Below are 14,201 nucleotides of genomic sequence, written 5' to 3' on the forward strand. Positions count from 1 at the left end.
CCCTCCAGTCATGCTAAACACACGTTCAGACTATACACTGGCTGCAGGGCAGGCCAGCAACTCCAAGGGGTAAAGGGCAAGTTAAGGCCATGTGCCCATTTTGGAGACCCATAAGTTGCAGGGGCTGACCCCTGTCAGTCAGTTCGTTTAGGCGTGTGCACACTTACTGCCCCACCATGTCGCACGTCCCCGTGATGTTCACGATCCAATTTAATATCTGCTCTATCAACTTTCGATGTTCTTTTATGCGCCTACCATGGTGATCGTGGGTGGCGGGGAATCAGGGTTCCAGGCCAAAAAGGGAGCGTGAGAAAGAGAGACCACATCCAAGGGAGGATACATTTTTTCACATTTAAAATTAGAGTTGAAATATGGGAGAAATTATTAAAGCATAAAAGTGTGACAACTTTTTAAAGTTTAAGCATTGAATGAAAGGATGTGGTGCGCATTAATTACTGAATAATTTATAAAATTTTATTCCCTGTCACCTATGCATAGCAGGTGTTTATTCACGTCTAAAATTGTATAATGTCAACCCAAGAATGTAACAGAAAAATTATTGAAATTTATTAAGCTGTCAACTAGGTAGAGGAGGCCTACTAGGTATATCAGTGGTACTATACACCCAAAAATTTGTTAATTTCACCATAAAATGTAACTGACAATTTATTTATATTTTTTTACCGGTCCAGTAGGTATAGCAGTGGTACTATACACACCAAAATTGGTGAATTTCATCATAAAATGTAAATGACAATTTGTTTATTTTTGAACCGGCCTACTAGGTATAGCAGTGGTACTATACACACAAAAATTGGTTAATTTCACCATAAAATGTAACTGACAATTATTTTTTTTTTTTTGTTTAACCTGTCTACTAAGTATAGCAGTGGTACTATACACCCAAAAATTGGTGAATTTCAACCGAAAATCTAAATGACAAAGTAGTGAAATGATATAAAATAAAACACGTAATGAGGTGGAGTTCCATATGGAGTAGGAGTTTGAGGAGGCGGTGGACGTAGCGGTGTAGGTGGAAGCGGCGGTGGAGGAGGACGAGATAGCCAACATAGGTTTTTGGTTTTAATTTCATTTTGTAAAATTAAGGTACACTCCAAAAGAGTTTGAAATATCCAAAATACAAACATGAGCAATTGCGCTGCAGTATAACAATGGCTGGTTAGTGCAGGTATACATGTCTATTCTGCACAAGGTACGGACAAGTCCTGAGGGATCCATGCCTGGTTCATTTTAATGAACGTGAGTTTGTCCACATTGGCTGTGGACTGGCGGCTGCGCTTGTCTGGGTGCTAAACACACGTTCAGATAATACACTGGCTGCAGGGCAGGCCAGCACCTCCAAGGCGTAAAGGGCAAGCTCAGGCCATGTGCCCAATTTGGAGACCCAGAAGTTGAAGGGGGCAGACCCGTCATTCAGTACGTGTATGCGTGTGCACAAATACTGCTCCACCATGTTGGTGAAATGCTGCCTCCTGCTAAGACATTCCATATCAGCTGGTGGTGCTGGTTGTTGTGGCGTGCTGACAAAGCTTTTCCACATTTCGGCCATGCTAACCCTGCCTTCTGAGGTGCTGGCGGTGCCCCAGCTGCATTGGCGACCTCTTCTTCCTCCTCTGTCTTCGCCTCGTGCTTCCACTGTGCCCCCGCTGTCAGGTGGGAATGCCACCAGCAGCGCGTCTACCAGCGTGCGCTTGTACTCGCGCATCTTACGATCACGCTCTAGTGACGGAATTAAGGACGGTAAGTTGTCCTTGTAACGGGGATCCAGCAGCGTGGCCACCCAGTAATCAGCACAAGTTAAAATGTGGTCAACTCAGCTGTCGTTGCGGAGACACTGCAGCATGTAATCGCTCATGTGTGCCAGGCTGCCCAGAGGCAACGAAAAGATGTCCTCTGTGGGAGGTGTATCGTCTGTGTCCTCTGTATCCCCCTATCCACGCACCAGTGATGGCCATGAGCTGGTCTGGGTGCCACCTTGCTGTGAACATGGTTCCTCCTCCTCCATCTCCTCCTCCTCATCCTCCTCATCCTCCACCTCCTCATCCTCCTGAACTGTGCCCTGGCTGGACAATTGTGTACCTTGGGTTTGTGTGTGCAGGAACCCACCCTCGGAGCCACTTGGGAATGACTGGCCGGAAACCCTACGAAATGATCCCTCTTCCTCCTCCTCCTCTTGTGCAACAACCTCTTCCATCATCGCCAGGAGCGTTTTTTCAAGGAGGCATAGAAGTGGGATAGTTACGCTGAGAACGGCATTATCGGCACTGGCCATGTTGGTGGAGTACTCGAAACAGCGCAACAAGGAACACAGGTCTCGCATGGAGGCCCAGTCATTGGTGGTGAAGTGGTGCTGTTCCGCCGAGCGACTCACCCATGAGTGCTACAGCTGAAACTCCACTATCACCTGCTGCTGCTCGCATAGTCTGGCCTGCATGTGCAAGGTGGAGTTCCACCTTGTGGGCACGTCGCATATGAGGCAGTGAGCGGGAAGGCTGAAGTTACACTGCAGCGCTGACAGGCGAGCAGCAGCAGGGTGAGAACGCACAGAGGCCCGCACTTTATGCAGCAGCTCTGACATGTCGGGGAAATTTTTAAGGAATCTCTGCACCACCAAATTCAGCACGAGGAAAGGGATGTGCGTCAAACCGGCTAGTCCCAGAGCTGCTACGAGACATTGCCCATTATCGCACACCACCAGGCCGGGCTTGAGGCTGACTGGCACAAACCACTCATCGGTCTGTTGTTCAAGGCTCGTCCACAGCTCCTGCGCGGTGTGGGGTTTGGCCCCCAAACAGATGAGTTTTAAAACTGCCTGCTATCATTTACCCCTGGCTGTGCTGAGGTTGGTGGTGAAGTTGTTACGCTGACCGGATGAGGAGCTGGTAGAGGATGAGGAAGCAGAGTAGGAGGAGGAAGCAACAGGAGGCAAACTGAAGCGCCCTGCAATCCTCGGTGGTGGAAGGACATGCGCCAAACTGCTATCCGCTTCAGGCCCAGCCGCCACTGCATTTACCTAGTGTGCTGTTATGGAGATATAACGGCCCTGACCGTGCTTACTGGTCCACGTATCCATAGTCAGGTGCACCTTGCCACAGATGGCGTTGTGCAGTGCACACCTGATTTTGTCCCCTACTTGGTTGTACAGGTAAGGGATGTCTCGCCTTGAAAAGTAGTGGCGGCTGGGCACGACGTACTTTGGGACAGTCACCGCCATATGACCTTTAAAACTATCCGTCTCCACCATACGGAATGACAGCATTTCAAAGGCCAGTAATTTAGAAATGCTGGCATTCAGGGCTAGGGATCGCGGGTGGGTAGGGGGGTACTTCCTCTTCCTCTCCAGCATTTGGGATATGGAGAGCTGAACGCTTCCGTGGGACATTGTGGAGATGCTTGCTGACCCAGGTGTTGGTGTTGCTGGCAGATCCTCTGTTTGCAGGGTGCCAGGTAGCACTGTCACTCCAGAGGTGGATGAAGAGGCCACGACTGCAGCAGAAGAGGAAGCAGGAGGAGCCAGAGACCTTTCTTGGTTTTTGAGGTGTCTACTCCACTGCAGCTCGTGCTTTGCACTTAAATGCCTGGTCATGCAGGTTGTGCTCAGGTTGAGAACGTTTATGCCTCGCTTCAGGCTGATATTGCACAGCGTGCAAACCACTTGTGTCTTGTTGTCAGAACATTGTCTGAAGAACTGCCACGTCAGGGAACTCCTTGGAGCTAACTTTGGTGTGCTTGGTCCCTTGCTGCAGTGGGTAGTAGGAGGCGTACTGTCTAGAGGACGGCCGCTCCGCTATTGCACCCTGCGCCCTCTTCTGCTGTGCTGGTGGCTCTGTGCGACCACCGCCTCTTTCTCCGAACTACATAGGTCACTCGCATGACCTTAATTCCATGTGGGGTCGAGGACCTCATCGTCCTCCACATCATCTTCCACCCAGTCTTCACCCCTGCCTTCCTTGTCGGTCTGCACACTATCAAAAGCCCCAGCAGTTGGCATATGTGTTTCATCATCATCCGAGATGTGCTGCGATGGTCCTCCCATGTACTCATCTTGAAAGATAAGTGGTTGGGCATCGGTGCACTCAATCTCTTCCACTTCTGGGGCAGGGCTAGGTGGATGGCCCTGGGAATCCCTTCTAACAGAGTCATCAAAAAGCAGAAAAGACTGCTGCATGACTTGGGGCTCAGACTGCTTGGCTGATTTGCAAGGGGGTGAGGTAAAAGACTGATGGACATCGGCTGCAGGTGCCAACTGTGGTCTTTCAGCAGGAGACTGGGTGGGAGACAATGTGAAGGACCTGGATCCACTGTCAGCAACCCAATCTACTATCGCCTGTACTTGTTTAGGCCTCACCATTCGTAGAGCAGCATTAGGCCCGATGAAATACCGCTGCAGGTTTTGTCGCTTACTCGCACCTGAGGAAGGGGTTTCACTTGTGCGTGTAGCTGGCACAGATCGACCACGTCCTCTCCCTGCAACAGGAGCTCCACCAGCAGCACCAGGACCTGGGCCACGTCCCTTATGTGACGCTCTCCTCATATTTTTTGAATTTAGGATCTTGCCCTAAATGGGTGTTTAATTAATGGTAGAATAGAACGACAGTATGTAAAGGGAGTATCTCACAGGGCCTGAACCAGTGTAGGCCTGAAGTAAATATTTCTTTGCCCAAAATGGCTGTATTTCAAATGCCTGATTCAAACCCCTGTATGTAGAGGGGGTATCTCATAGGGCCTGAACCACTGTAGGCCTGAAGTAAATATATCTTTCCACAAAATGGCTGTATTTCAAATGGCTGTATTTTAAATCCCTGAATCATACCCCTGTATGTAGAGGGAGTAACTCACACGGTCTGAACCACTGTAGGCCTGAAGAAAATATATCTTTGCACAAAATGGCTGTATTTCAAATGACTGTATTTCAAATGCCTGATTCAAACCCCTGTATGTAGAGGGGGTATCTCGCATGGCCTGAACCAGTGTTGGCCTGAATTAAATATTGGTGCACCAAATGGCGGTATTTAAAATCTCTGAATGTAGCCCAAATGTATTAAGGGTGTATCTCACAATGACATCTGCATCAAAGGCTGCCAACCAATTTTTTGTGCTCAAACGAGTGTTTGTTTAACAACTGAATTTGACAGCAGTATATAAGCCTGTAATTTCACACGTGCTGATGCTGCAAGGCCTGAAAATAGTGTTTTATGTCAAAGTGTGTTTTTCAAACCCCAGAAAATGATGGGTGTAGTTCTAGCTTAAATTGCACACTGACTAATACAGATGTTGTAGATTGACAAAAAAGTCTTTTTTTGGTAACGGAATATGAAAGCTGTATATATTAAACTTGAATTTAACACTTGCAGATCTGGAAAATACTGTTTTTTGAAAAAAATAGTTTGTTTTTGAAACCCCAGAAAATGATGGGTGTATTTCTACCTTAAATTGCACACTGACTAATCCAGATGTTGTAGTTTGCCCAAAAAAATGCTGATTTGCAATGTCTCAAAAGCACAGATGCAGTGCTGGTGCACTGAGCTTGCATAAAATGGTCGCCGCCCCACCTAACTAACAGAATTATAAAAGTCTTTTTTTTTTTGGACAATGGTCTCAGGGCAGAGTAAAATGATTGTGTCCTGCACCCACACAACTATTTCTAGGTAGATCGCTGATTTAGATTCTCTCCTATTCTCTCCCTGAAATCACAAGTCCAGCATCATCCTCTCCCTACACTTGTAACAGCAGAGTGACATGCAGCGCTATGTGACTCAAGCTTATATAGGGCCTGGGTCACATGCTGCTCTGGCCAATCACAGCCATGTCATTAGTAGGCATGGCTGTGTTGGCCTCTTGGGGCAAGTAATATGACGCTTTCAAAAAGCACCAAGAAAGTGCCGAACACTGAACCCAAACTTTTACGGAAATGTTCGGGTTCGGGTCCGGGGTCCAAAAAACCTAAAGTTCGGTACGAACCCGAAGTTTACAGTTCGGGTTCGCTCAACCCTAGTGGCCAGCAATAAGATAACCTGCACTTAGTCCAGGAGCAGGCTATACCCGTCCTCCCCAGGGCCGGATTAAGAGCATCATGGGCCTGGTGCTGAGGATTTTGCTGGGCCTTTTTATGGAACTGCACTCAGTGTCTTAATTACATATATATTTTATCGATACCATTAAAGTATTTTGTTCCTGCAACTACCCCTTCATTTGGCTTCTATCTTGGCAACATGGAGGGGGACCACGGGAGGGGGACCCTGAGGGTGGGGCACCCTCAGGGCACTATAGTGTCAGGAAAACCGCTTTGTTTTCCTGACACTATAGTGATCATTTAACATGACTATGAAGATTACTGTTTTCTAGCTGCTGTGGACTATGGACAATAGTGGTAATTTTCATAGAGCTGTGTTATGATTTATGGACACAGCACTCAGCATGCTTAGCCAGTCAGATAGAAGGCTGGCTAAGCATGCTGAGAGCTGTGTCTAAATAACATAACACATTAAATGGATTCTGTCACCAGGTTTCACCCCTGTCAGCTAAAAATATGCTGATGTTCAGGGCGTCTTCACGATTCCTAATGTGGGCTTATAAATGTCATCTGTGGGCTTATTTAGCTAAAAAACAGCTTTTACTAACCTGTCAGTCAAACAAATAAGGTGCCCAAGGGGATGTTAATGAATGCAAGGTGTCGGCCGCACCCGCCGCCGTTCGTGCCCAGCGCCGCCTTTCCGGACGTCTGCGCCGCCTCCTAATCCTCTGTGCCGCCTCTCGCTCTCCCTCCCTCCCCCCTCCTCCTGCTGTAAGATCTTGCGCATACAGGGGTTGAGCGAAGTGCCGGCGCATGCGCACTTCGCTGTAAGAAGCCAAATGGAGAAGTCTGCACGGGCGCATCAGGCAGAGCCCTGTGCGCAAGCGCGAGATCTTACAGCAGAAGGAGGGGGGAGGGAGGGAGAGCGAGAGGCGGCACAGAGGATTAGGAGGCGGTGCAGAAGTCCGGAAAGGCGGCGCTGGGCACGAACGGCGGTGGGTGCGGCGGGCATCTTGCACCCATTAACATTCCTTTGGGCACCTTATTTGTTTGACTGACAGGTTAGTAAAAGCTGTTTTTTAGCTAAATAAGCCCACATATGACATTTATAAGCCCACATTAGGAATCGTGAAGACGCCCTGAACATCAGCATATTTTTAGCTGACAGGGGTCAAACCTGGTGACAGAATCCCTTTAAAGAAATTACTGTTTCTAGCTGCTGTGGACTAGCAGCTAGAAACAGTAATTTCTTTAATGTGTTATGTTATTTAGACTGAGCTCTCAGCATGCTTAGCCAGTCAGTAATTTCCATAGTGCTGTTATGATTTATGGACACAGCTCTCAGCATGCTTAGCCAGCCTTCTATCTGGCTGTGCTTCTTGAGAGTCACAGTCCACAGGCTCAGAAACAGCCAGATAGAAGGCTGGCTAAGCATGCTGAGAGCTGTGTCCATAAATCAGAACAGCACTATGATTGCCCTCCCTTCCAACTGGATGAGTTTATCTGATACCTGCCCTGCTCCAGAAGCTCCTGCTGTCTCACGGGCTGGTGTGGCTGAGCGCTGTGGGCCGTGTGCTGGTCGAAACTGCTGAGTAGGTTGTACACAGCGCAGCGTGCAGGAGGGATAACCGCGGGCGCACTGAGGTCATATCCGGCGGGCCGGCATTACAGGAACCGTACCAGCTGCTCTGACGTCCTGCCGCCGGATATCCTGTGGTCGTATATCCGGCGGCAGGACGTCAGAGCAGCTGGTGCTGTTCCTGTAATGCCGCGGCCCGCCGGATATGACCTCAGTAGTGATAGGAAGTTCGGATCTTTCAGATGAATCGGTTCATTTGAATCAGCTCATTCAAATGAACCGATTCATGAATCGGATCTTCGGTTCACTTGGTGAGTCACTGACTGCTGATCTGACTCGCAAGCGAACTGAAGACTCTAGGTGCCGATGCGCATGTGCAGATGCTATCCATTCGATTCACTTGCTGCTGCTGACTCAGTCGGCTCTTCAGCTCTCTAATGAGTGAGTCAGGATCAGGAAGAGTGATTGATTATAGTGATAGTGAAGGGAAGCTGAGGCTGACGCCGGACAGGAGTACTCAGGACAGGAGTCAGGAGCTGTCACTGTGGTGTGCATTGTTGTCTGTTGTGCATTGTTACCCACAGTGACAACAGTCTGACACTGACAGTAGTACAACGAACCAAGTGAAGTGAAATGTGAATGCACACACAGGGAAAACTATGTGCTGAATTGATAACAGTATTACAGTAACACAGTCACTGGCTGATAATAAAATAGTCCCCACAGTCCCCACTTAACGGAATCCATAAAGGAGATGTGAACCCACCCTTAGTTATATAGCTACTGAATGAGATGCCTTTAACATATATATCTCCTGAGAAGCCAATTTGATCCTAAAGGGTTAATTCAACCTGTAATCTAAACTCTGTGTCATCTGTCACTTCTCTTATCTCTCTGCTCCTGTCAAAGGCGTACATAGAAATCACTGGGCCCCATAGCAAGAATCTAAATTGGGCCCCCATTGCCCTTTTATAGCCCCTCCCACTACCCATTCCAGGCCTCTCTCTTTGTTCCATGAACTATGTTCGCTGCTGTTTTATAATTTATGCCATCAGGGCCGGATTGGGATTACAAAACAGGCCTGGCACACAAACGAGGTATAATAGATACAGTGTGTACAGATGTATAGTGTATACAGCAGTGTACTGATATGTGAGGTACGAGGTATAATATATGCAGTGTGTTCAGGTATATAGTATATACAGCAGTGTACTGATATATGAGGTATAAATTACAGCTCGTACCTCACATATCAATCCAATGCTGTATATACAATATACCTGTACACACCATCTATTATACCTCGTACCTAACATATCAGTACACTGCTGTATATACAATATATCTATACACACTGCATATATTATACCTTGTACCTCACATATCAGTACACTGCAATATATATTATATATCTGTACATATTGCATCTATAATACTGTTTAATATATGCAGAGTGTGTGTGTGTATATATATATATATATATATAGATGTGAGGCATACAAGGTATAATACTGTAGATGCAGTGTTTATAGAAATATGTGGTCAGTTATACATTATAGTCACTGTGTGTGTGAAGTACATGAGGTTGTGGTCACTGTACCTGTCTGAAGTATTATACATGAGTGAGCAATGAGTAAAAACAGGGCATGGAGGGGGGGGGGGGTAAATGATGAAAAGTGGAGGACCTCCTCTTACCACTCCATTCCAGTCTGTATGGATCAATGCAGAGCTGATTGTGAACTTCAAATACTTGCTGTTAGGGGTTGAAGGACCTGTGATGATGTCATCACAGGTCCTGGCAGATGTACCTTTGAAACCTAGGAACTACACCATTTTTGGTGCAGTTCCTTTGCTAGATTCTGCAGGACCTGTGATGCTGAAGATGATGTCATCACAGGTCCTGGCAGATGCACTGTTCTAACCTGGGAACTACACTTTACACTGTGCAGTTCCCTTACAGGACCTGTGAAGTGCTTGCCTTGCCTCAGCTCTGATTGGTTGGTGGGCGGGGAGGGGAGGGGCTGGCAGAAGCAGCTTCCACTCTAGGATCATATTACGCTCCTCCCGAGTCCCGCCCTCAGGCTCCCTGCTGCCAGCATGAGGTGAGCGTCTCTGCATTGACTGTGTGCTGCTATGTGACGCTGCGCTGTGTACAACAGAGGACTTTTAACCCTCCCGACGGCCTTTTGGCTGGCAGATGGGCCTATTTTATGGTAGGGGCCTGGAGCTGCAGCTCCATCAGCCCCTACGTTAATCCGGCCCTGGTCCTCCCCCTCCTCCTCCCCCCCTATCGGGAGCTCCTCTTGCCTGCCATCTGTGAATGGGAGCGCACAGCATTTCTGCACACACTAATGCTGTACACTCCCATTCACAGATAGCAGGCAAGAGGATCTCCCTGTAGGGGGGAGGAGAAGGAGGGGGAGGGTGGGTATTGTCTGCTGCGTGAAGTGCAGGTTATCTTACTGCTGGTGTCCTGGAGAGCACGGCATTACTGTGTACAGAGATGACGTGTGCTCCCATTCACAGATAGCAGGCAAAAGGAACATGCGCTGGTGTGGGCGGCGTGGGGGGCGTGTGGAGCGCTGTGTCCTGATAGGTCCCCGCTGTTACATCACAGGGCTGATTGGCTGCATGCATGGCATTATGGGTGATTCCGCCTTCCCAGAGTTCCTTGCTCCATGTCTTCACATGTGCAGCAGCCATTTTAGGAAAAAATGCAATTTGTTACCAGTGTTGATCGCAATTATTCAAATCGCAATTTTTTTTATCGAGAATATTGGCACTTCAAGAATTTGCGAATATCTAGAATATAGTGCTATATCTTTGTAATCGCGAAAATTCTAGATTTTTTTTCATCAGTACCCATGATCCCTCACTGCTTCTGCTTGCTTGTGGGCCAATGAAAAGGCTGCAATATCTTTGACTTTAGGAGTAGTGTTAATCGCTAATTTTCGTATCGCTAATTTTCGTCGTTAATTTTCCGATTGCCGATTTTTGCAATCAAGGAAATAATGACTGGAGATCACGAATTCTAGAATTCACAAATATATGACGAATATTTGGCCAAATATTCGCGAAATATTGTTAATTCGAATATTGCCCTTGTCGCTCATTACTGTTTGTTACCATGAAGCGTGAGAAAATTTGGATTCTGTGCGAATCAAATTTTTCCTGAAATTCGGATCGAATTCCACTTCATCAACTTTGATTCGCTCATCTCTAGTGTCTATAGTGCTTTGGAATACGTACACTCATACACCTTTGAGGTGTATAGGTGTATAGATTAGACTGTGGGGCCGCAATGAGTGATGTACAGGCAGGAGCACAGAATGCTGCTTCTTCCTATACTATCTTAGCACACTAAAAGCTTTGCATAGGACATCACCAATGTGCTATGATAGGCTTTAGTGGGTGTAGCCAGGATCAGTTACCGTATGTGCTATGCAGAGATCTTGCTTGTGCTCACTCTGCTAAAAGCCTGTACTGATGTGGTATGCAAGACTTTTAGCAGAGCAGGGAAAGTGCAGGTAGGCGTTTTGCTTGCAGTACCTCAGTGGGGCACTTCAAAGGGTTGATTATTGCTACAGCATTCAACCTACTGTTTTTTTGAGTAATGTTGAGATTTATGGTTAAATACTTGATTGCACAGGCAAGAGCAGCAATGTGCTATGCATACAGGCAGCAAGCCCAGGAAGTGGAACAAAGGATGAGAGTGGTGGTGGTGGCTTTGAAGGGTGTAGTAGTACTCACAGTTTATAGTGACAGTCCTCACTCTGGTGCTCCCTGAGGCTGCGTAGTGAAAGGAGGGTGCACCCTTTCTTCCCTCTTGGCACACCCTAATATTGGCGCACCTGCCTTGTGGTAGTTGGAGTGCCCTTGATAGTAGATGTTTGGTCAGGGTACAAGGCACGAGGGTGGATGCCATGCCGGTGGAGTATGGAGACAATGATCAGGCCACTGAATTGCAATAAATAAAGTATCTTTACAGAGTGGATGGTGAGAGTTGTAGTACAAGCGGCAGCAAAATCCCAGTTAAGAAGTATCTTACAGAGCAGCAATTTCAACAATGGCAGCATACGGGAAACCCAATGGAGGTAGTAGTACTTCCAGTTTCTCTCTCTCTCTCTCTGAACTCTTTATAGTTTTTTCAAGTAACTAAAGGCATTGTAACAACTTGGGGTCACTTAGCTCTTTAGGATCTCAGTTTTCTCAGCTTAGAAGGTTGGCACACCCCAAGAAGCTATTCCAACACTGCAGATTTGGGTGCAAACTGTCCGCAACCAGCTTTATTGTCACTTTTACAGCAATCAAAACATAAATCCTAGGCTGTCTGGACCCTAACTACATAGTAGACTTCCCTCTCTATCGGGATCTGAGTCTACCACCCAGGTCTCCAAAACACAATTCAGTGTGCCTACCCCACACAGGATCAGAGAGTCCTGGCTCCCACAGGCCTTGGCGCAGCCTGTTTCTTTCCCCAGATTTGGATCCTTGATTGAAGAGCACAGCCCACAGTTATCTGAACTCCTCAGATGGCTGCTAATTAAGTGTTCTTGCATGGCAAGACCACTTACTGTTATCTCACATATATATTCTTATTATTATAGTCAAATTTACCACCCTAACTCCTCCCACAGTTTTTACACTACATAGACAGTAATATACCAAAACGTGCGGATTGTTCTCGATCGGTGTGCTATTAGTTTGTGAAACATTTTGCCAAATGGTTTACAAAATATTGAAGTTTTTGTGGCGAAATTGGTCCCATAGGAATGGTCAAAGCTAGAGTGGGAGCTGACAAAAGCTAGAGTGTGAGCTGAAAAAACATGATTTCTAAACTGCCACCACTCCCTCATTTTCAAGCCCACCTACACAAATCTTATATTAAAACTATCCCTATCCCTGCTGCCACTAAGCATGTCTACGGCTTAGCCATAGTCCTGATAGTTTTCGCAATATGACCATTTGTTTGCAACTCACGCCGCCCATTAACATTCATTGAAACTCCACTCCAGCCACCTCAAATTTGAAGGGCAATTTCTAAACTGCGACTGTACCTTAGTTTTTAATATTTCAGAGACATACTATACATCAAAATGTAGGTATGGGTCTTGTGATTCTCATAATATAAATCTATTCGCTGTAGGATTAAATTTTTTTTAACTACAACCGTTTGAAGATGGCAACCGCCAGTGAAGTGAGCAAGTTGGAGCAGTTTGTTTTTAGCCGCTCTTCTCTGCCCTTGCTGTAGAGTGAGTTGACATAGGAACCCAGGTGTGTGAGCAGCCAGCAGAGTGACAAAAGCTAGTGTGAGCTGAAAAATCAGGACATGATTTCTAAACTGCCACCACTCCCTCATTTTCAAGCCCACCTTCACAAATCGGCTGCTAATGTTTTTATAAATGTATGTTTTAATGTAACTGTGAAGCACTTTGGGCAACACCATTGCAATTAAATGTGCTATATAAATAACTAAAAGTTCAAATGCATTTCTCACTCTATCAAGCTTGCCTTGTGCACTTTTTAAATTTGATCAATCAATTGGTTAGTGTAATGTTTACTATCTTTACTCACTCCAAACACTCCACACAGTTACTCTGCCCACTCCATAAAGTTACTCTGCCCAGTCCAACCTTTCCACAGTTACTCCAGCCACTCCAACCACACAACAGTTACTCAAGCCACTCCACTGTGTAAGGCACACAACCGTGCCGTTTTTTGCGATCCGCAAAAAACAGAGGCCACCCGTTTGCCTTCCGCAATTTGTGGAATGGAACGGGCGGCCCATTGTAAAAATGTCCACAAACCGGACAAGAATAGGACATGATATATTTTTTTGGGCCACGTTCAGAGGGTCAGAGGTGCATCCCTCTTTGGCTGCTATAAATCTAAGGTTGCTATGATCAATACCCCTCCCACACCCCAATCTCTAAAGTCATGACAGAAGTTAAAATTCACCAATTACACCACAAATAAGTTGTACACAAAAAAATGGTGAACATTTAATAATAAATTCCAACCATTATTTCTGTCGTTATGCCATGGTCTCTGGAGAGAAAAAATAATAATAACACTTTTTATAGATTTTTTTTTTTTTGGGTGAATCAAAATAACTTACTTATTTCAGTAGAGCTGCTTGGCAGAGGTGGAAACTGTGTGACATTTCGTGTAGGTATGGTTGATTCAGAGGAAAGTGAGGTAAAGGGAACCATGTCAAAAATATCAGTGGAGGGAGATTTAGGTGTCAAGCTGCCAGCCTAAAATAAAAAGTCTTGCATGAGAACTGTTTAATATAGTCAAAAATATCACCAGTCATGCAAAAATCTGATTCAGAACATGCATACCAATTCTGTACAAATGTCACCCTCATATTTTATATATGATATGTTGTAAAACAATATGACTTTGCAAAAGAGAAAATGCAAAAAAAATAGTTATTTAGAGAACAATTATTGTGAACAATATAAATGTTTATGTATTTAGTGGCTATCTGTATCAAGTTACATAAAGTGCAATTTAAAACGAACTTATCACCATAAAAATGCAGTACAATCTGCAGGCAGCATGTTATCTAGCATGAGGAGTTGA

The 14,201-nt window shown here is 46.0% G+C and overlaps 1 protein-coding gene across 3 annotated transcripts in view; it reads right to left on the reverse strand.

The window, feature by feature from the left end:
- Positions 1-14,201, reverse strand: part of GULP1 (GULP PTB domain containing engulfment adaptor 1) — a 729,290-nt gene that overhangs the window by 287,612 nt on the left and 427,477 nt on the right. For all 3 annotated transcript variants that reach the window (XM_040440801.1, XM_040440803.1, XM_040440800.1), the window contains one exon: positions 13,732-13,870. In XM_040440801.1, coding sequence (XP_040296735.1) covers positions 13,732-13,870 — 139 coding nt within the window. The remainder of the gene's footprint in view (positions 1-13,731; positions 13,871-14,201) is intronic.

Source organism: Bufo bufo, chromosome 7, assembly GCF_905171765.1.
Source record: "Bufo bufo chromosome 7, aBufBuf1.1, whole genome shotgun sequence".
In the NCBI taxonomy this organism is placed as follows: domain Eukaryota; kingdom Metazoa; phylum Chordata; class Amphibia; order Anura; family Bufonidae; genus Bufo; species Bufo bufo.